General features: G+C 34.5%; 1 protein-coding gene across 2 annotated transcripts in view; it reads left to right on the forward strand.

The window, feature by feature from the left end:
- The first annotated feature begins 8,797 nt into the window (after nucleotides 1-8,797).
- GABRG2 (gamma-aminobutyric acid type A receptor subunit gamma2) overlaps nucleotides 8,798-24,323 on the forward strand; it is a 93,103-nt gene continuing 77,577 nt past the window's right edge. For both annotated transcript variants that reach the window (XM_017534450.2, XM_017534451.2), the window contains exon 1: nucleotides 8,798-9,577. In XM_017534450.2, the coding sequence (XP_017389939.1) occupies nucleotides 9,471-9,577 (107 nt within the window). In that variant the 5' untranslated portion in view covers nucleotides 8,798-9,470. The remainder of the gene's footprint in view (nucleotides 9,578-24,323) is intronic.

The raw sequence follows: 24,323 nt of genomic DNA on the forward strand, positions 1-24,323 counted from the left end.
TATATATATATATATATATATAATATTAATGAATTTTTTATAAGATTATTGCTGAATGGTATTCCATTGCATATGTATACTGGAATCTGATTATCTAGTCTCCTGTTGTTGACATTTGGACTGTTTTTAATTTGAATATATCTATATAATTCTTTATTAGAAGGGTTTTATTAGAGTTATATATTTTGACTTAAAAATAAATATCTTGATGTAGAATAACTTGGTTTTATGATAAATGAATGTTTAACATTGCTGGAAGCTCCAAACATTTTGCAAGTAGTTGTACCATTTTACATTTTCACCAGAAATATTCCAGTTTTGGTTACTCTATATACTCAAAATAAAATTGATATTACCAGTTTTGTTCATTGTAACTATTATAGTGAGTATAAAAAGGTATTATTGTGGTTTCATTTCTCTTTTGTCACTGACTGTTCATGATGAGCACTTGTTTATGTACTTACTACTTATGTAATTTTTTATTTGGTTTGTTTGTTTATCTTTCCTGCTTTTTATCTGATTAGTCTAGCTATTGATTAATCAATTTTATTTTGCTTTTCAAATAAAAGCAACTTTTGTCTTGATTAATTTTCTCTATAACTTGTCTATCTCTATTTTGTTAATTTCTGCTCTTGCCTTTAATTTTTTTTTCTTTCTACTTTCTTTTGGTGTATTAATTCCTAGCTTTTAAAGCTGGAAGCTTATATCATTGATTCTAAACTTTATTCTTTTCTATGTATTTACAGCTGTATATTTTCCTCTAAATTGTGTTTCAGCACCATACATTTTGATGTGTTGTTTCTTATTTTCATTTGCTTTGAAACATCTCCATATTTTCTTGTGGTTTCTATTTGACTCATGTATTATTTAGAAGTATGCTGTTTAATTTTCAAAAGTTTTGGACATTTTCTTACCATTTATTACCATAAAATAAACACATTTTATTGTATTTATTTGGTAGAATTCTGACGTGTTAAGCTTTAAAAATCTTGTAACTTATTGGGCTTATTTGCAAGAAGTTGAAACGAATGCACATATTATAGTTTATTCTGCAATTATGGGATGTAGTATTCTATATGTGTCAAGTCAGAAAACTTCTGTTAATATTTCAAAGTAGGATTATGGGCTTTGTCTATTTCTCCAGTTCTGTCTGCTTTTACTACATTTGCTTTGGAGCTCTAACATCAGACATATAATTTCTTATAATTTGTATGTCTCCTTGGTGAGTTAGTCTTTTTATCATTATAATAAACCTCTCATTATCTTTCATAATACTCCTTGGATTCATATCTACTTTCAGTCACCATTTTGCTTTTTAGATTCTGTTTGTCCCATTATTTTCCTTCTCTGCTGTGTACTTTCTGCTTTCTTTTGCATTTATTATACTACTTTTCAGTTTATTTGTTTTAATTACTGTGTTTTTAAGTACATATTTTTATGTTATTTTTATTGATACTTTAAGGATTGCCATTTTCATATTTAATGTATCAAAGTCTATTTATAGTTACTATTATATCACTTCATGAGATAAGCAAGAAACTTATAACAGCAGAATTTTATTTATCTCCAACTCCAGAAAATGTTAAGTACAAGTTATAGGAGGCCATTATTTTGGACAAAGCAACTACATTAGGCCTTAACAGACCAGGCTAAAAATCATATTGTAGTAATTTATGCTAAAGTTCCAGATTACCAAACCTTAATTAAGTTGTTATCTGACCTTCTGAGAAATCAGAAGAGACAGATAACAGCCAATTTCTCAAACAGGCCAATTGAAATCTTCAGGTGACATGATAATGAAATTTTCTCTACTTTAATCCTTAAAGGCAAAAAAAGAATGACCAAGGCAGGGCGTGCTGACTCATGCCTGTAATTCCATCACTTTGGGAGGCTTAAGCAGGAAGATTGCTTGAGGCCAGGCGTATGAGACCAGCCTGGGTGGAATAGTGAGACTGCATCTCTTAAAAAAAAATTAAAAATTAGCCAGGTGTGATGGTGCATATCTGTAGTCCTAGCTACTTGGGAAGCTGAAGTGGCAGGATATTTGAGCCCAGGAGTTCTAGGTGGCAGTGAGATATGACTATTCCATGCATTGCAGTCTGGACAACAAAGTTAGACTTTGTTTTTAAAAAATAAAATTAAAAAGTTAGCTTGAAGTAAATCAATGTTAAATGTTATTTTTCTATTTTTTTCTCCCTGTCCCCATCTTAAGACAAAAGTAACTTTGAAAGGACGATTGTACTGATTGCTTGCTTCTCCTTCTGCTTCCTTCAGTCCAGCTCATTGGAACAGATTCTTTTTCATGAAATGAAGCATTGCCCAATTGTAGAATCCAATAAAGCCAATTGAGATCTTTAAATTCATTGTAATTTCATCCTGTGGCACTGCTTTGTGCTATTGTTAACATATATTTTATATGTGTGATAAACTCAAAAATTCACTGTTACTGTTTTTGCATTAAAAAGTCAGGTGCCTTTTAAAGATATCAAGATAAAATATATCCTCTTTTCTGTTTTCTCACATATTAACCATTTTCAGTGCTCCTCACTCCTTTTTCTAGATCTGGGTTTCCATCTGGTGTCACTTTCAGCATAAAGAATTTCTGTAGCATTATTTATAGTTCAGTTTCACTGGTGACAAATTCTCTCAGCCTTCATTTATTTGAAAATGTCTTTATTTTGCTTTTATTTTTGAAGGATTTATTTACTAGATATAGAATTCTATGTATACATTTTATTTCAGCACATTTTTGGATGTTGTCATCCAAAAAGCCAGCATGGTGGTGCATGCATGTCGTCTCTGCTACTCGGGAAGCTGAGGCAGAATCGCTAGAGCCCAGGAGTTCCAAGCTGTCATGTGCAATGATTGTGCCTAAGAATAGCCACTGTGCTCCAGCCTGGAAAACATAGCAAGACCTTGTCTCTTATAAAACAAAAGAGAAAGAAGAAAAAAGTTGTCATCCACTATTTCCTGGCCTCATTTGTTTTGGTAAGTCACTTTATTATTGGCCTTTATAGCAATTGTAATAGTTCATCTTTCTCTGGGTGCTTTCTAAAGTTTCAATGTATCTTTAGTTTCTGGATGTGTGACTATAAAGTCACTACATGTCATTTTTTATGGTGTTTACTCTGCTTTGGGTCTACTAAGCTTCTTGGATCTATATGTTAATATTTTCCAGCAATTTTGGAAAAATGTTGCGCATTATTACTTTAAAGATTTTTCTGCTTAGTTCTTTCTTTCTTCTCCCTCTACACAACTTTATTAGGATGTTTGATGTTATATCACAGTTAACTACTGTCATTTTATTTTTGTTTTTAATATTTTTTTGATTTTTAAAATATTGGATAATTTTTATTAATCCCTATTCAAGTTTTGCTGATAATTTCTTCAACTGCTATTCTTCAATTGCCAATCCACTATTAAAACTTATGCAGTGACTTGTTCTTTTCAGGCATTATAAATTTCAGTTCTACAATTTCCATTTTGCTTTAAAAAAAAAAATCATCCCAGCCAGTAGCAGAGGATAATTCCTGTAATCCCAGCATTTTGGGAGGCTGAGACTGGCAGATCACAAGAAGTCAGCAGTTTGAGACCAGTCTGGCCAAGACAGTGAAACCCTGTCTCTACTAAAACTACAAAAATTAGCCGGGTGTGGTGGTGGGCACCTGCAATCCCAGCTTGGGAGGCTGAAGCAGGAGAATCGCTTGAACCTGGGAGGTGGAAAGTGCAGCGAGCTGAGATCGTGCCACTGCACTCCAGTTTGGATGACACAGTGAGACTCTGTCTCAATAATATAAATAATTTTGATTTACCTGCTGAGATTTAATACTGCTAACTTATTTGGCCATATAAACATCATTACCAAATTTTTCCTTAAGTTCTTAAACTACTTTATGGTGGTTGCTTGAATATCCTTATCTGCTGACTGTAGTATCTGGAGTGTCTCAGGTTTTGCCTGTGCCTATTAAAAATATATATATGCTCACACATCCATCATCCATATATACATACATATATATGTGTGTGTGTATCCTATTATCATATACTGTTTTGTGACATTTTTTAAACAATGTACCAGACATTTTCTACATTAATTACATTCTGATTTGTTATATTCCTCAGATTGATTCCTATTAATTTTTATTATAAATAATACCAGTTAAATTATCGATAAATTACTTTAGTCTTGCGGAAGATTTGTTTTATACTCTTTTCAGGTTGGTCAATCTCAGTTTTGTCTTTAGGCTTAGAGTAAATTCATCTGTTTTAACTTCGAGAACAGATAAAAGTTACGGTCCTTCTGAGTTTTGAAGGAATGTCAGAGAGGTTTAAGAAGATCTTCTAACTTATTGGAATTTAAACTTCAAATCCTGTATCTCCTGCAGCGAGTGGCAGCTGAAATATTTGCTCAACTTTTTCAGTCTCTCAATTTTTGCTTTCATCTGGGATTCTTGTTGTCTTTTCTCCATTTCCACATAAAAACGAACAAAATTTAAGGGCAGTTTACATACACATGTGGAGTCTTATCTTTCTGTCTGTGATTTCCCTCCTCATGTGAGCTGCTCTGGCAGCCCAAAGTTTCCTCTTAAACCTCAAGCCAGTAAGATTGTCGCCTTCTGCTGATTGTAACCATCCTGCATTTCCAGGATGGAAGGGCTTCCTGGATGTTGGACTTCCTGTGCTAAAACCAGGAAGTTTCCACAGGGGAAAAGCCACAAAATCTTAGATTTCATCCAATTCAATTTCCTCTCTCTTTTGAGACAGAGTTTCACTCTTGTTGCCCAGGCTGGAGTGCAATGGCGCAATCTCGGCTCACTGGAACCTCCCCATCCCAGGTTCAAGTGATGCTCTTTCCTCAGTCTCCTGAGTACCTGGAATTAACAGGCGTGCACCACCATGCCCAGCTAATTTTTTGTATTTTTAGTAGAGACAAGGTTTCACCATGTTGGTCAGGCTGGTCTCAAACTTCTGACCTCAGGTGATCTGCCCTCCTTGGCCTCCCAAAGTGCGGGGATTACAGGCGTGAGCCACCTCACCTGGCCTCAGTTTCCTCTCTTATTGCCCATATCTTTTCACTTTCTGCCTCCTTTCAGCAGCATCCTACTACTTGACATACTGTTTATTTAATATTTTGTCCAATAGTAATAATTATTAACCACAAATAGTCTACTTTGTCACTACCAGAAGTAAAATATAAATAATATATTTTACTTTTCCAAGTAATGAGAGATTTGATATCAACAACAAAACTGGTCCAACTTATAACCTCAAAATTCACTTCTGGGTGTAGTAACTATCACAAGAATAGTAGTAATAATACAATGTCAAATTATAACTAAAAATAAAACTTTATTCATAGAAAATTAACTTGCAAAACAATTTTCCAACATATTGGCAAGTCTTGTTTCGATGATTGGATGTGGTGGTAATTTTCTCCCTTTTGCTTTCCAATGTTTTTCAAATGTTAATATAAGTAAATAAATACACACACACATATACACATATATATGGCAACTTGGCATAGTGAGGATTTTAAGTTGAAGGACATTGAGAAGACCACAGAAGCAGGAATATCTTTCTGGCCTTCTTCTGCCCCCCTTCTCTCCCAAATCAGGTCATAGAAACTAAGAGAATGTCCTTCGCTCTTTTTCCCCAGCAGTGGGCTATAAAACCTAGCTGACCTTCTCCTGAAAATAGGTCATAAGGTCCTCATCCCAGGGATGTCCTCCCTGTGCCTAGAGAAAAGCAATGTCTTCATCTCTGAAGACACAGAACATGGAGATGAATCTGAACTAGGAGGCCTCTCTGAGTTCCCCCGCTTATGACCTTTAGATCATATCTGTTTTTGCCCAATAATGTTTCTGCACAACTATCCACTTCTTCATCTGACTTAGCATAAAATACACAATTTTCCCTGTTTCTTTTGAGCTTTCATTTCTAAAGGCTCCCATGTCACATAAAACTTAAATGAAATAAATATTTATGCCTTCTATTGTTAATCTGTCTTTTGTCATAGGGATCTCAGACATAAACTTTGTAATGGGGAGGAAAATATATATTTCCTCTATAATATATACATATATACTATTTGCAATTAGAAGATAAGCATCATGTATATTGAATAATGGTTATTTTATTAATTAGAACTGTAATTAAAAATGGGCAAGAGTATAGCTCAAATGTGATAACAGAAGAAATTACTAGGTCTCTTATATACACTATTGAATATAACGTGTTATAAAATATTAGAAAATATATTAAAATACTTTTTTTAAGAGAGCAGTCAGCAGATAAGAAAGATCCACAGAGGCATGCTGATGCTTACTAGCTATGAATGACACAATTAAATTTGTATTCAGATACTATAAACAGAAAAATTTCCTCTATGGTTTCTCTTAATATGCTGGGCAAAATTCCATCATTCAATAGCTTCTAATTTATAGGGATAAGGGATCAGTATATGAATCACTTCTTTGTGAATGTGACAGCATTCATTTTCACAACTTCGTTATGGTTGAAAATAAACTCACTTGAGAAAATTACACAAAAATTTGGAAATGTCATGTATGGTAACAGAAATGTCACATATAGATATTTTATATAGTCTATAAAAATTGCAGCCTTGTGGCCTGCATGCCTGCTTATTTTGGCCTCCTTTGCATTTTAGAAATTAGAACATTTTACCCTGCAAATCAATTTCCATTTCTTCTGGCAATTCTGATTGGAACTGAACAGTGGCAACTCCATTTGGATGGAGTATCATCACTTCAGTGTGCATGGTTTCCACCACTTTACTGATTCATAAGCTGCCAATCTTTTCCATTTATCTCACTTTCTTGGGTTTTGTAGGGACTTAAGTAATTACATGCACACATATCTTAGCCTACAAAAGTGTGATTCAATAATTTCAGTAAGAAAATATATACAGCTATAAACAAACTAGGCTCTTTTTTAAAAAAAATTGTGAAAATGTGGCACATGTACACCATGGAATACCATGCATGCCATTAAAAGGATGAGTTCATGTCCTTTGCAGGGACATGGATGAAGTTGGAAACCATCTTTCTCAGCAAACTGACACAAGAACAGAAAACCAAACGCTGCATGTTCTCACTCATAGGTGACTGTTGAACAATGAGAACACATGGACACAGGGAAGGGAACATCATACACTGGGGTCTGTTGGGGGCCAGGGGGCTAGGGGAGAAATAGTGGGGAGTGGGGAGGGATAACATTGGGAGAAATACCTAATGTAGGTGATGGGGGCATGGAGACAGAAAATCACCATGGCATGTGTATACTTATATAACAATCCTGCAAGATCTGCACATGTACCCCAGAACTTAAAGTATACCTTAAAAAAAAGAAAAGGAAAAAAGAAAAAAAAAGAGACATTAAAAAAATTGTGAATATAAGAAGGGGCATGATATCAGCCAGGCATATTGACGTTGTTCTATAGTCCCAACTTCTTAGGAGATTGAGGCAGGAAGATTGCTTCAGCTCACGAGTTTTAGGTTGCAGTGAGCTGTGATCATCCCACTGTACTCTAGGCTGGCTGACAAAACAAGACTTTGCCTCTAAATTAAACAAATAAAAATTAAAGAAGAGGAAACTGCCTTCACAGTGCAGCAGAGAAAAAGAAAGTTACATAGAAAGGGGATTTAATGTTTGCTCTGCCTCCGTTTTAATCCCAATAGAAAAAAAGTCAAAACTGCACTTGAATGTGGTTTTCATTGGATTTTTTGTCAATGTTTTAAGGATAACTCTGCCTAAGGCAGAGTTATAAAGCCATGCAGGATTCCAGGTGGGTCTGTCAGGGCGTTTTTACTTCGTTGTCAGAATGCATCTCCTCAGTCCATGTGATGAGCATCAGCCACTGGTAATTCTTTCTGCATTCCTTGGGTATATTTTAGTGTTAGTGATGGAGTGTGGACCTGATTTTCTCATGTTTATTCCTATGCCTCCTGGACTCCTTACTCAATTCCATTCTTAGAAGACCTTTTTCTTGCAGGAAAGGTACTTATTTTGAGACAACTCCTTGTCACTTTGCACAAAGGGCTCAGATTAGACCTCATCACCAGTACTGCTTTCTGCATGCCTTCATGGTGGTATCTTGCCTTTAAGGAAACATGAAACACTATCCCACTTTCTTTTTCATGATTAATGAAAGGGATTTCCTCTGTGGTAGATGAACTAGTTTGCTATAAAGTGGTATCTTCTATACATGAGTATCCATGGTAACATTCTAGGCAAGAAAGAAGCATGCTAATACCACTCATCCAACATATAAACTTTCAGGATTATTACAAAGAAGAGCAAAAAATCAACCCCCCACCTAACAAACAGAAATCCCTGTGCATTGGTAAATAACCCCCTGATTATACCCCTCAGCCCACCCTTCCTTCAAAAAGCACCCCCCTCTCACATCCTACCACAAAGATTGTGGTAGGTAATCTTCACTCAAGCAGCTATCCCCATGCAATTACATTTGTCAAACTTCAAGCAGTTTTGTGTCTTTACAATATTACTGGGGTTGGAGGATGGACAGGGAGGAATGAATTTTGAGTAGCATAGAATTTCTCCATGTCTTTTAATTCTATCAATGTTTTCTTCCCTCATTCAAATTGAATTCACCAATCTGTCTGCCTACAGGATGGCTTACTGAGACACTCACACCTCCCCCACTGTCTGCTCCCCCAGCTCTAACAATGCAACCATGATTTCTAAGACTGTACGAGTTTAAAATAAGGATTCTTGGCAGATCTAACGACCACAAACCTTCTGTCATTGGTGATGTAGTTTCTGGGCTTGCTAAAGCATCTCTTGTCCCCATGAATGCCAGTCCTTGCATGCTTGTGTGTGCAGTAAAGGGTTAAAAAGCTTTGGAAAGACACCACGCATGTGTTAATTCGTGCTGCAGCAGCGTGCATCACTTCCACTTTGACCTCATAGTTAATCTGCGTGATAGTTAATCACGCAGAGTCTCTAATGATTTTTTTCCTGTTTATTTTAAATACACACACACGCAAAGGGGGCTGCCCCCGTAAAAGAAAAAAAATCAAAACAAACAGATAGATAAACCCGAAGCGATGGACCCGGGGCAGAACGTGTATGTGTGAGGGGCATGAGTATACACGAGTGTGCGCGTCTTTCCCTCTCCCTTATTTGTCTCCGTGTGAGTCTCTCCCTGTACCCTCCCCCTGCCTCGGTGATATTACTCCCCCAGACTTGGAAGCCGCTGCCAGAGTGACGCTTTGATGGCATCTGCAAGCGTTTGTGCTGATCTTATCTCTGCCCCCTGAATATTAATTCCCAAAGCTGGTAGCAATCCATCTCCCCAGTGACGGGACCTACTAGAAGCAGATGGGGGGAGCCACCATCAGATCATAAGCATAAGAATAATACAAAGGGGAGGGATTCTTCTGCAACCAAGAGGCAAGAGGCGAGAGGAGGAAAAAAAAAAAAAAGCGATGAGTTCGCCAAATATATGGAGCACAGGAAGCTCAGTCTACTCGACTCCTGTATTTTCACAGAAAATGACGGTGTGGATTCTGCTCCTGCTGTCGCTATATCCTGGGTAAGATGTGCCCTTTTTGGCGTCGTTTTGCTCTAAAGAGGTGGGGGGAAGGGGTGGGAAGGGGGAACTCGGGAGACCACCCAGATTTAAAACACTCTTCTAGGACGTGGGGCTTAATAATTTAGGGGAAAGTGAATATATGGGGCGGGGACTGGAAGGAGAAAAGTGGAAGGTCACTTTTGTTAATGTATTAATTTATCGGATTTTATTTTTTTGTTGTTGTTTGGTTTTAGAGTGGAAAACGTAACCTCATAAAGACTTAGTATTTGAGGAGTAGCATTTTGACATTACTGCAATCTGATGTCGGAGTGGGCTGTGCTGATACACGCCAGCATTTGAGGCCATGTTGCAAGCGTTGTGGGTGGGGGTCTGAAGAAGAAATTTACAAATGGGGTCCTGGCGCACACCCGAGGGATATGTGTGAGAGAGCTGGGGGAGGGGGCGGCGAGAGGCCCTGTGTCTGTGTACTAAGGCATCCTTCGCTTCTGAACCGGGCATTCTTAAGGTCACTCAGCCAGGTTTTGCATCCAGCCCCATTGACCAGACAGCCAACTCCCCTTGTGCAAACATGGTTCAGCACCAGGGACAGCAGTCCTGGTTGGGGCCAAAGGGAGAGAGGCTTGTCTAACCTGATAGAATGTCTCTCAATATACATAGGGTATCCACAGTCAGAGACAGAAGGCCAATGAAGCCACGGGGCACTAATAAAATCTAAAGACCCTGATCTGATTACCTCTACCTCCTCCTTGATATGGGAGGAGAACTATTTGGCATAGGGTGGAGAATGTAGTTAAGTGATTGCATAGGGGAATGTATGTCTGGAAAAGAGTTGGCCTTGCTGCAGTGTGGGAAAATATGCTGAACCAGATAAATGTGATGCCAAAATCGTGAAGTATGCATTAATGGTTTAAAACCTTGCTGCACGGAATAGAAAAACAGGAAAGGCTGGAGACTGGACTCTGAAAACCCTGAAAATGTGTGTGCTCTGAAGTGCCTGGCGTTTAAATTTCCTTGAACTTCCTTGAGCCAAGAGTATTACAGGAGTAACCAGCCATGCAGCTTAGTTGACTATTCGTCTACCTACCTAAACACCTCCCCCATGCTCCAAGCTTTATAACTAGGACCAAAGACATGTCAGAGGTCTACTATTTACATTACTTGCATTCTTATATGCTTTCATTTTGAAATAAAGTTCTATAAATATACCTCTCACATTGTACCAATATAAAGAAACAACCAAACAAAAACTAGCTATAGAAAATATCAAGACATTTACCTAACATTTTTTGTGGGTTAACAATCTTACATGGTAGTTGTAACAAAATGAGTTGAAAGAGATGCAGGTTAAACTTAAAAAAAAAATTACTGAAACTATCTAGTCAACTTCTCTGGCCCTCTCTTCTCTAGGATGGGTAATAAGACATATAGATTTATGATAAAGAGATCCAAGCAAAACAAGGAGTGAAAGCCTCACTTTGCAGTTTCTAAACAAAGAGAGTCTGCTTAACTCTTCCAGCAGTTTTTATTACTTCCTAATTTACTATAAAAACACAATGTATTTTCATTAAGAGTATAAGATTTCAGTAGCTTTCTCAAAATAGGAGAGGGCCTTTTACTGGAAACAGTTTTATATGTAATACAATTTCGTGAAATCCTGAAAAAATCATTTTTCAATTCAAAATTTGAACCCATTTTTATATTTAAGGTTGTAGATTGCTGTTAAACTTAATTTGTTTCAGAAATTAGAAAATGTCTATTTTCTAATTTACTTACTAATGAAAAATATCTTTCCTTATTTCTACCATTAATGAAACCTGTGGATTAAAATCTAGACAAGACACGGGGAATGTCTTTCTTTTTGACTCATCTCCATCTTTGTAAACAACTGTCTAACTTAATAGATAATAATATTATGTGTTTTATCTCCAGTGGCCCTATTTTAACCAAAGCATGTTTAACTTTACTCTAGTTCATAATAAGGTACTATTTAAGATGTGTTCTTATTGCCACAGCCCCATCTTTTCCATTTCAATATCATATAAACAGTAAATTTGATGATACATTTTAATTTTCAATTTGTAACAGACTGTCTTAGATGAGTTTTTTAAAAGAGCTCTAAAAAATATGAGCTATTTGTAAAGCAAACTCCCCAAAGTGGTAATTTTTACATTTTCTCAGTAGTGACAGAGAATGGAGTCATTGCTGTTTGTTGCAGAGAATGTCATCAGAGTTTCGGTCTCCTACAATCCCATAATAAAAGTCATCTGAATCGTTGAGTGGGACTGGAGGTAAATGGAAGCTTTGATCTCTAAAGCTTACCCTGAGGAAGGACAATAAATAACTGGGAAATATTTGAGACACTACGAGCTCACAGGGAATAGTACTTATGAAATAATACTTCTGTGGTAAACAGTAGTAGCAGAACCACCTAGAAAGTTAAAGAAAAATTTTTAAAAATAATTTTTTATTTATATAACTCAAAAGGATGTTCCCCCCTCATTAATAACAAAGTTTATTAGTCTGTGTCTTTACATAAGTAAAATAAGGAGAAAAAGAACTGAAGTGAGACTATTAATAGCTAATATCTCCTCTTATAAGTGAAATAGTTAATTTCTGAAATTTAAAATTTTTGAAACATTCACATGTCTTGTGCTGTCATAAAAAATAACCTAGGGAACTTACAACATGGAGATTCCTACACTATACACTAAATGATTTTGAATCATTATGTCTGGGGTGAAGAACAGGAATATTTTCAACAAGTACCCTCGACCTCACTTTGAAGAAAAGTAGCCTATACTTTGATGATTTCGAAAAGTAGTTTATCAACGTATTTAATATTTAAAGCTGTTCTGATTATTCATACTTTGTTATTCAGCTGAGAACGATGAATCAATTTAACATAAAGAATTTTTTATTTATATATAAATCATTGAGAATGTCATACATATAATAAAAAATAAGAAATAGTATAAATAATATGCCCACAATAGGTATGAGAAGATATTGGCTGCAAAAAATAAAACACATATACATGTATAAATATGTATGTGCTTATATTCAAAAACTATATATACTCCACATACATATGCACATGGATTTTAAAACAAATCTTACAATTTTATGAACTTTTTCAGTGTAACTTTATTCCATCTCAAAGTAAAAATATCCTAAAGGAAAGAAACAAAATAGGAAAATATAGAAAATAATTTAGACTAAAAAAGAATAAGTGAAACAAGAAATGTTTTTATTTTATTAAAATAAAACAAGATTTTGTAGTATGCTTAGAGTAACAAAGAATTATTTTTCAAGGATAGATTGATCAGAAATAAATTGGATTGAATTTTTGATGATCCATCTAAACCTTACTTTGAAGAACTCATTCTGAAGTTTTGAAAAGAAAATAAAGGTTTATAAATATTTTCTATTTTTAGCTGTTGCTTAAACAAAGATGCTTTCAGTTATATTTCTTTTGAGCTGCTAAAGTTTTTATATTCCATAATTTTATTTTACATAGTTCTTTAACAGACTGACTATGCACGTAGAAAAAAATGTTTTGATTCTTCAATATACCCCTATTTGATTACAGAATTAATCTCTACAGACAAGCTTGTTATTCCCTATCTTTCTAAATGCTCTATCTGGTATCATCAAGAAAAAAATTTATTTCTTCAGCATACTGAATTGCTTTAGTTATAGCCAAAACATTTCAAATAATCTATCCTGAAGTCGGCTGGGTAGACTATTTGAAAGGTAGGGCTATAGTATCTTTCACATTTGAAAGGTTACCTTGAGGCAACAATTAACCGAAAAAAAAAAAATTAAAGAAAAGCAGAAAGAAAATAGAAGCTTATCCACCCAGTGTTTCCCAGAATCCAGCTGCCTGTTACTATCTAAACAAAACACCTGAACTGTAGGCAGAAGTTAAAAATTGGCTAGTAACTTAAATAATTTGTTATATAAATGTCTCTTTCGTATCTCAGTTTCATTTAGAACAGCTATTTTCCTCAAAATAATTGATTTAAAGCATATTTATTTTAATGATAGAGGACTCTGTTCTATACTTTAAAAAATTGTTTCATGCCAAGGATTTCCGCTCAAATTGGAAAGGAGTTAAGACTAACTTTAGATACTGTATCTCTTTGCTATAAATATGTTACTAGGGTCCTGGCTACCTCTCTACTACAATTTCCCAGCCATTCCAAGACAGACTTTTTGGTTTAAGTACAAGTAGGCTTTACTGGAATTATACATACTTATCGTTCTCCAAATAATTCTGCCAAATTGGCTGATTATAGAAGATCGAATTATAATTAAAAGTTATAATTGGAGCAGTTTAGAAACTGTTTGACCACTCCAGTGTCAGCACAATTCAAAGGCTTACAGGTTCAGGATTTCAGTTGAGATAGATATTCCAGATGTGACACTTTCTTCAGGTAGACATGCAGAAGAAAATTTCTACTGCTGGGTTATCAGATACCTATGTGACATCTTCAAAGTCAGAAACCAAATGGTCACAAGATAATATCAATTTCATGCCCTGCTTGTGTCGTGTTATACATACACTGAATCAAGTAATACATACATGCACACACACCCATACACACACTTAATCCTCATTATGACTCCATAAAGTATTTATCATCAACCACACTTGAAAGACTAGAAAACCAAGATTACAGACAGATTAAATGACTTGCTTAAACACAATAGAATATTAGAAGTAGCATAATATAATAAACGTGAATGTGGATATATATAAATGTAAGTAAACATGTATACATATATATATACACATATATAATGATGTTTATCTATGTGTGTATATATATGAATTATAATAACTTTATTTTAGATCCGTCAATATTATCTTCTGTGTTTTCTTACTCAGTTTGGTATCTCAATCCATCAACAGTGTTCCTGCAAGTGTAATAGGTGGATTGGATTATCTATAAGATATTTACTAGTTTTAATATTTATGATTCTCTGAATCTATCTTCAGATGATAGAATCTATAACAGATACTTTACATCCATTCAGTCCACTGAATAAATCAAAATATCTAATTTATATAAGGGCATGGTTTAAGACACTCAATTTCCACCAATGACATAAATATTACATTACACTTTATTGTTTTGATTGGAAGGTCTAGACAGAAATGCTTAGCAATTGTCTGAAATTCCATTGTTTTTTAATTTAAGAACATATTAAATGAAATTATTTAGAGCTGCACCAAAATTATATTTAGCACATAACTTTCCCCGTTGGTTGTGTCTATGTAAGTAAAGCATAGTTTAATCTGCACTTAATTATTCATCCAGAAACTTAACTACAGCATGTCATTCCATTTTTAATGAGGAGACCTTGCCTTCTATTGAGCAAATTTACAGGAAACTTGCTCAATGTTGTCCTCCAGTTTTCTTACAAAAATTCTTAGAAAAATGAAAGACAAAAGTGAAGCAACTATACTCAATATTAAAGTAGAAATAATGTTACAATTCATATATAGATATGTATAGTTTTAATATGTAGATATTGAAGGATGACATATTTTAACCAACCCAATCATACTAGCAACTGCCTAATTAACTTTGCTATGTGGTAACAACATGAAGGCTCTTAAGTTTCCATTTCTAGAGGAATAAGAAGTTACAATTTCTAGAAAGTAATAGGGGTTTTACAGTTTTCCAGGAATCTTTGTATCCACAGTTTTAGTCTCTCAGTAGACTCATGAGTTAAATGAAAAAGATAATATTTTCTTCCGACAACTCTAGAAAATGAGATATTGAGAGATGAAGGGACTTGTCCAAGGATCCTTTAATATTTCCTGTAGGACAGAATTAAGACCCCCTCCTTGAATTCATAGTGCAATACATCACATTGCACAAGCATAGTTACACTCTTTTTTTCTAAATATAAGAAAATACTTTGGTTGTTTAGAGATGTAAAAGTCTTATCTACCTTGCATTATTCAGGAGGGTTATTTCCTATTCATTTGTTCCACACACTAGAGAATAAATACCCTTTAAAAAGGAAATAAAAAGCTTCTTTTACATTACACATTAGTGGTTTAGGGTAAAAATAAAGCTTAACTCCAAATCATATTAATCCCTACAGTATTATGATATAAGAGCACAAACTATGGTAATAATTCTATATTATTATAAAAATCATTGTATAACTCTGCATAGATAAAATACCATGTAAATGCTAAATAAGTAGCACTGATACTTCACTCTCCACCCATTCATAAAGGAAACCACATAAGTACCAAATAACATAATCGTGGGGAAAACAAGGGATGTTTTAAAGCAAAGATCCTTTGTAATAACTGAAACCCTGCCATGAACCCAAGTGTTGCTGTAAAACCAAAGTCTAAGTAGAAATACAAATATACAGTGTGTATTTACTTAAATACACCTAAATAAATTACAGAACTTACTGTATATTTATATAAATAAAATGGGAAAAACAAACTGAATATAATATGTCAATATAATCGTGATGGGAAAAAATAAATGACTGATGCCTTCACATGTTCTTTTTTTGTTGGTAATCAGATCTTTTTATAAATTGCTTTTTAAAAACACACTTGAGATACACAATTGAGGAAAGAACTCTAAACATAAAAGTAGAAATGAATGTAGACTTTCTTAATTTATGAAAGGAATTGTATTTGAGCCAATTCTGGGATTTTTGCATTATAGAGAATACAGGCCAAATTTCCCTAAGAATTATCTAGCCACTCTTTGCTCTGAGAATGCTAAGAGGTTGTAAAAGTTTTTGTGTTTGGATTAAAGATAAAAATTGGCCTCTTAGTCTTTTTTTATGGTGGACATTTATGAGTACATTTCCTGATTTCCTTTTCACTTACCTTAAGGCAGAAGTGGAGTTCCCTCCCACTATGGCAGGAGATATGAATTTGAACAGCTCCTTCTACTCTAGGCCAGTAACTCTCTTCCACAAATACTCTTCTCTTATTTAATCCTTAAATCACATAGCTGAAAGGCGTGGGAAAGAAAAGGAACCCAGGGCTGTTTTATTAACCCTTTCCAGAAAGTTCTGTTTCTTCTTAGCAGTCTACCATATGTATATTAAATAAGATGACGTTTGTCATCTACTTTTCTCAGGAAATTTTGTTATCTACTTTTCTCAGGAAATTTGTCATGATAAAACAGGAAAGATTTTGTATAATATTCTGTTCCCTGTGCAATGTATTTCTCTCACATATCCACTGATTAACTCACCTATTTTAAGTTTTGCTCAAAATCCTCACCCTCTCAACAAGGCCTGCACTTACCACTCAATGTAATATTGCAAACTCCACTCCACCCTGTACTCCCAAGTCCTCTAATCCTCTCTGCTTTACTTTGCCTTAGTACTTACTTACAGCCTTTAGTGATTAATTTTTTAAAATTATGTTATTTTTGGTTTGCTATTTTTACTTTTTTATTTTCTATCTCTCTAAGCTAGAAGCCAGGACACATAAGGGCAGAGACGCCATTGATATAACCCACCTTTCATAGCAGGCCTAGCCTATAATATGTTCAATAATTATATGCTTAATTAAGTAATAAAAATTGAACTCATTTCCCCCCAAATGTGTATTCTTTTCAAAAAAAGGAAATATTTTCAACATTTTTATCGTATCTCACTCTAATTCAGCATATATGGTTGTCAAGAAAAAAAAATAAAATAAGCAAACAAACAGGTTCCACAGCATAGTATACTTGTTAATAGCGTAAGCTATGGAGACACACTTGATCACGGTTCAATTTGATGCCCTCAGTCAACTGGTTTCAGTTAGCCTCTCTGTCTTCCTATAAAAAGAAGAAGATTTGGGAAGCTGACTTGGGAGGATTGCTTGAGCCCAGGAGTTTCAAACTGGCCTGGGCAACATGGCGAGACCCTATTTGAAAAAAGCAAAAAAGTAGCTGGGCATGGTAGTGCATACTTGTGGTCCTAACTTCTTGGGAGGCTAAGGCAGGAGGATCACTTCAGCCCAGGAGTTCAAGTCTGCAGTGAGCCATATTTGCACCACTGTACTCAAGCCTGGGTGACAGAGTGAGACCCCATCTCAAATAAAAAGGAAGATAATATTTTATAAGTTTATTTTGAATAGGAATTGATTGTAAGGGGCACATAGTAAGTGACTTTTACATGGTGTTATTTTTGTTAGTTATTGTTATTGTTGTTTCTGTCATGAATACAAGTCATTATTTATCTCCTGATATATCCCTGGAAGCATAGGTAGTCTCTACACACCTGTTAAACTCCGAACTTTGGGGGAGTGTAGAAGAGGGATTTTTTTTTTAAATACAACTTTTATAATTCTCCAGCTTCTTGCTTTGACTTGTATGAGATAAGCAAATTGGGTAGAGGTCCCTAAGTTTTGAGAATGTCTATATAAACATTGAACTTAATAATATCCCTAACAATGTGGAACGGTTCCTATTTAAATGAGAAAATATATCTTGTCATTTACAAGACCCCTTCCTGAAGATAATTTTGTCACTGTATGTAAAGAAGGATATTTTCCCAAATATATTGTAAAACATTATCCCTTAGTTGCTAAGCAAATTTATCCAACTCTTTATTCAGAGCAAACTCGAGTCGCTACTCTTGATGGTCAAGTCTATATTGGACAACATGAAATGGAAGCAGTGGTTAAGGAATCTGGAGAATAACAAGGAATTAAACAATCCAAGCTGATATTTTGCTATTCAGGGTAATGACTGACTTTTCATTTTTCTTTGTGCCTCATATATCTGATCATAGAACAAAATTCCACATCATCTGTCACTTGGGTCACTGTATCACTACCCAAAATAACCTTCTGAATATCTTTTTGCTCTCTTCCAATTCACTCATCACATAATAGACTTTTCTCCATAACTATTTTTTAAATAAAGACATAATTTAGATTCATTAACTTATTCAGAATTTAATAGATGAGTTTTTTTTCCAAATGTATGCAGCAGTATGACCACTAGCACTGTGTGTGTGTGTTTGTGTGTGTGTGTGTGTGTGTGTGTGTGTGTGTGTGATGTTTCTATCACAACAGCATGCTTTTTGTATTCCTTTAATAATCATCATTCTTCTACTCTCTAATCCCTGCTTGCCCCTGGTAGCCCCTTTTCCTATTTCTTTCATCATAGATTATATTTTTCTGTTACACAACTTTATAATATTGGAATTAACAATGTGAATACTTTTTGTGCCTGGTTTCTTCTGCTCAGCATGATGTTTTTGAGATGTAATACTTTTGCATATATCATGAGTTCCTTTTTATTATTACTATTATTAATTCCATGGTATGAATTACAATATATTCACCCATTATCCCCTTGATGCTTCTAGTTTGAGACTAATTTTAAAAAGTGTCATGAATGTTTTTGTACAAGTGTTGCTATAGACATCTGTTACCACTCTTGAAATTTCTAAGGCATAGCATGGTTGTATTTTATTATTACTATAAGAAATTAGCAAAACACTATTTCAGTGTACGACAGTTTATGTTACTTTAAGTCATTTCAGCCTTAGATATTATCCATCTTTGCATTAGTTATCTATGTCTACATAACCACTTATCCAAAAGTTAGCAGTTTCCAATAAGAAACACTTCTTATTTTTGCAGTTTCTGAGGAGCAGTAATCCAAGAATGAGTAACTTGGTGATTGCAGTTTCAGATCCCTCATAAGATTGCAGCCAAGATGTTGAACAGGGTACTGGACATCTTAAGGTGCTAAACAATCAACTTTCATGCTCACTCCAATATGGCTATTAAAAGAAAGCTCCAATTTCTTGCCTTATGAGCTCTCCATGGGGTTGGAGAACTGGAGAAAGAAAGGAGACAAGAGTGAATTGGGGGAGGAAAGAAGGAGAGAGGAAGGGAGAGGGAGAGAAGGTCTTCAAGATGAAATCCATAGTTTTTACAATAATTTTTCAAAAATTATATGCTATAGCTTCTGTCATATTCTGTTGGTGATACAGACCCATCCCAATGCATAATGGGAAGGGTCTGCTTGAAGGTGATTCCTTAGTCTGCTTCTGCTGCTAAAATGAAACACCATAGACTATGTGGCTTAACAACAGAAATATTTTTCTCACAGTTCTGGCAACTAGAAGTCTGAGATCAGGATGCCAACATGGCTGGGTTCTGGTGAGGGCCTTCTTCTGGGTTGCAAATTGCTCTTCTCATTGCATCGTCACAAATACTGTTATGCCACTTTAAACTTAACTAGATCATTTTAAACACCAGGCTTATTTTCCTACCACCTTTACCGGCACTACTTTCAGAGCATCTTACCCCTCATCCATTTTTTTTAAGCATGTCATCTTCAATACAGAATTTTCAACAGAATGATGGCTCAGGATTTGAGATATAATTTTGTTATAAATCTTTTCGATTTAAAGTTTAAAAAGTGAGGTCATACATGGAATAATATTTAACTAAGCTAATTATTGTTTTTTAAAGCCTGAAATAATAAAAGTGACTTTGTCTACATAAACTAAATCCACCACCTTTCAGTCACCTCAAAATCTTTTATATATTAATAAATTTATTTAATTTGTTTAAATTAAACAAATATTAATAATTTAAAAAATGCAAAAATATTAACTCAGTCCCATAAAACCAAAAATATGTGAGTACTCACATACTCCTCAAAACTTCTATCACAGTTGATTGTAATTTTCCAGATACTCTTGTGGTCAACAGGCCATTTACACAGTTTCCATGGTCCATGTTGGAAGTCCTCTTGGGAGACCAACTTCCCTTTGCATGTGCCTCTCAATTTCTCTGATGACCAAGCATCACAGTAAACTCTAGAAAGTCATATGAATATGGAGAGATGTCTTGATTCAATTTTAGTCTCTTGTACTTCAGGTTGTAAGTGATATGCCAAGTGTTATTACTCTTGATTATTACTCTTATCTTGATTATTACTCTTAGCAGATTCTTAAGAGTTGTTTAATTTTCAATAAAATATATCAGAAAAGGGCAAATGCACATAAAGCACAAGATCAGAGGTAGGAGTTGTATACTCTGTTTCAGGTGACCAAAATTATACCCTCCTGAATTCCTATTTTGTTAATGACATTTTCATTAATTCCTATCCACTATGTTCTTAGCACCATGACAGCTGCTGAAGATACAGCACTGAGAAGGCAAATGTAATCCTTGCTCGTTTAAAGCCTATTTTCTAGAATAAGGACATAATTTTTAAAATATAATATATTATATATAACGTATAAAATATAATATATTATATATAATGTAATGATATATAACACTGCTTTTATAAATTAACTTAGAGACAATATCATACCTATGTATTGATTTACTTTACTTATTGACTCTGATACAAAGTAGTTGTGTACCCAGACACAGATCTTATACTCAAACATTGTTTATTTATTTTTATTTTATTTATTTACGTATTTTTATTGAGACGAGGTCTCACTCTGTTACCCAGTCTGGAGGTCAGTGGCTCGATCTCAGCTCACTGCAGCCTCTGACTCCGGGGTTCAAGCAAATCTCTCACCTCAGCCTCTGGAGTGCTGAGATTACAGGGGCACACCGCCATGCCCGGCTAACTTTTACATTTTTTAAACCCATAAATCCACACGATTCTGTTTTCTTTTCCCTTGAAATAAGCTAACATAAGATGTCATTGGACCCTTGTTGAGCTCTGAGGTACTGGTGTTAAATGTAGAATGAATACAAATGCAAGGTGGACAAATCCCTTCCTGCCTGCTTCCTGCCTTCCTGTATTGAGTTTCTAATACTTGCTTGGCAGCGTACTAGGAAATAGACCTTGCTTTCTGTGGGACAGCAGACAGTAAAGAAACAAGTTAAATAAACATCAATTGTGATAGTGTTGAGGGTATAACTTACAAATATGGTGTGATGAAAATAATCAAGTATTTTACTTTGCATATACTGGCCAGGAAAGGCAATTATGAATAATGGATGAGAAGTTGAGACTATGAGAGGAGCAAAATAACCCACCAATGAAAAGTTTGAAGGGAAGACCATTATCATCATAGGTAAAAGCAGGTACAAGGCTTCCCCCATGAAAAAAGAGCTTAGTTTAATTCAAGAATGAATAGAAGGACCAGGTAGCTAGAAGACTAATTGAGAATGAAAAAGGGGGAAGAAATTAGAAGGCAGAAAGCTATTTCCTAATGCATGACCTCAAAACCATTGTAAGTAATCTGAATTGTATTTCAGGTAAGGAGTTTGGATCAGGGGAAAAGCTTTGTATACTAACATCATGAGTTTCATTCTTAGGGGACAAGTGTACCTATATGATCTGGGGAAAGATGAGGATTGCATTTTACCTACCAGTTTCCAGTTGCTTGACAATTAACTCAAGTGCTGACTTTCAGCTTCCTCTAAGTTATATAACATGTTGTTCTCCAGCCTATTGCAAAATCTTAGCAATCAGTTATTGATTCTGCTATTAGGTCAGTGACGTAAAACATACTCATGGCACTGTAATAAAATTATTGCATTATATTTAACTAATGTATGTAAATAGATTTGTTTTCATAGAGCTAAATGCTTTGCATCTAATGAATGGCAAAGACTCTTGCTGAATTCCAGGTTAATTATTATGATTTGGCCATTAATTGGATGTTTAAAATTTGAAGGGATTCTCGTAGACAGCATTGACAAAAGTGTACTAATTTCCTACCCATAAGGTTTATTTAACTTAACTTGTGTATAAATCCAGGCAAATAGTAAAAAAGAGATTAAAAATTGTATACAAAATTAACAAGAAATCAGAGTATTAGTTCATTAATGAAATTTTATTTCTCCACACAAAATTTTTAAAATTTTAAGCCCAATTATCTCATACTTTATTATAAGGAAATTTCCACAAATATCTAATGGCAGAGAACATTTTTTAAATGTAATGATTATGTTACAGAATAATAGTTTTGTTTTTAAGTTATCGTACAGTATAATGGACCTTTTCAAGTGTATATTTATATACATTTTAACGTATACATTAGTTCTCTCAAATACCATAAGTGCTACCCAAATCAGTATTCTTGATTTGAGTGGTACTTATGGTACTCACAAGAACAAAACAAAAAGCAAACCACCACCACCACCACAAAACCCTCTACTCCTTAAAACTGATCTGTTATTCATCATTGAAGATTTTTCTTTCAAGAATATAATTAGAGACACATACAGTTCATTTAGGATAATACTTTAGAGATTCATCTAACTTTTTGAGGTGTCAAATAAACACAGGAAAAGAGGTTTAACATCATTAGCCATTACCCATTAGGCAAATGCAAATTAAAATCATAATATGATATCACTACACACCTATTAGAATTGGCAAAATAAAAACTACTCTGGCAAGACCTAGTGTGGTGAGGATGTGAAGCAATGGGAACTACATAGGTAGTGTGAATGAAAATGGTATAGCTACTCAGGAAAACCAATTTAGCAATTTCTTATAAGTTAAACATACACCCAACATATTACACAGTAATTCTACTCCTAAATATTTACGTGGGATAATTAAAAACTTATGTTACAGAATAGCAGATTTTAAAACACAGTGACTAAGTTTTTTTTTTCCCAGAAACTCTTACATAAAAAATGATCACATTCAGTTTTCTAGACAAAATGGAGTTTTTTTTTTCCTTTGAGAGTACATTCTTGATTGAATTAATTATGAACTTTTAAATGGCTATGTTTTCTGCCTTGAGACTACTGGTGATTATGGACCTGATATTATTAGAAAGACTAGAGAAAGTAATAATAGGAAAGATGGGGGAAGAGCATGGATTCTATAAAAGGCTAATTTTACAATATGCACATTAGTGTTGCAGCCTTGTAAGAGATGATAATACACTGCTAGAAAAGACAGTAAGTTATCTTGTTATTCCATTAAGGTACTCTCGTTTTGTAATATGAATTCATAATAATGTAAGGCTTTTAGCCTTATTGCGTGTTAAAAGATATAAACTTGTAAATCTGTAAATTACACAAACAGCCCTTTTCTATTATATAAACCTTTTTGACTCAACATATGCTTAAAATTGGGGTGAAGTTAGGATGGTTTTATATTTAATTGGGGATTTTGGTACATTGTTCCAGAATTCCAGGAACGAATGTAATTTTGGACTTTCCAAAATGGGTTCATGAAGAACTAATTTGTTCACTCTCAATATGGAACTTTTAAAAAAAGTAATAATTCTAAGTGCTAAGAATAGTGCTTAGCTCATAAGAGATGTCAGTGAATAAACACAAATGAGTGAATGAACACAAATTTCTATAATCTGGAGTATTCATAATTCCTAGTTATGTAAATTCATATTATATGGAGATAAAAATAAGCTATTTATATAACGAGAGTAGGAGGAACGAGGAACAAGAACAGTACTAACAACAAGACTAAAAGATAAGAAAAGACTTGATTAACTTTTTAAAGCGAACAATAAAACCTTGATTTTGAGAAAATATTTTATCTATAAAGAATCGAAGAAAACTTAGTAGTAGTCTTCGACAATTGGCCATGACCACAAGGACAGATTTGGCATTTGTTTACCTTGAATGTGAAGATGAAGTTTTAGCACAATTCCAGAAAAGAAAGAAACAAAGGCCGGGCGCGGTGGCTCACGCCTGTAATCCCAGCACTTTGGGAGGCCGAGGCGGGTGGATCACGAGGTCAAGAGATCGAGACCATCCTGGTCAACATGGTGAAACCCCGTC

The sequence above is a fragment of the Cebus imitator genome, unplaced genomic scaffold (genome assembly GCF_001604975.1).
Source record: "Cebus imitator isolate Cc_AM_T3 unplaced genomic scaffold, Cebus_imitator-1.0 Scaffold86, whole genome shotgun sequence".
NCBI classification, from domain to species: domain Eukaryota; kingdom Metazoa; phylum Chordata; class Mammalia; order Primates; family Cebidae; genus Cebus; species Cebus imitator.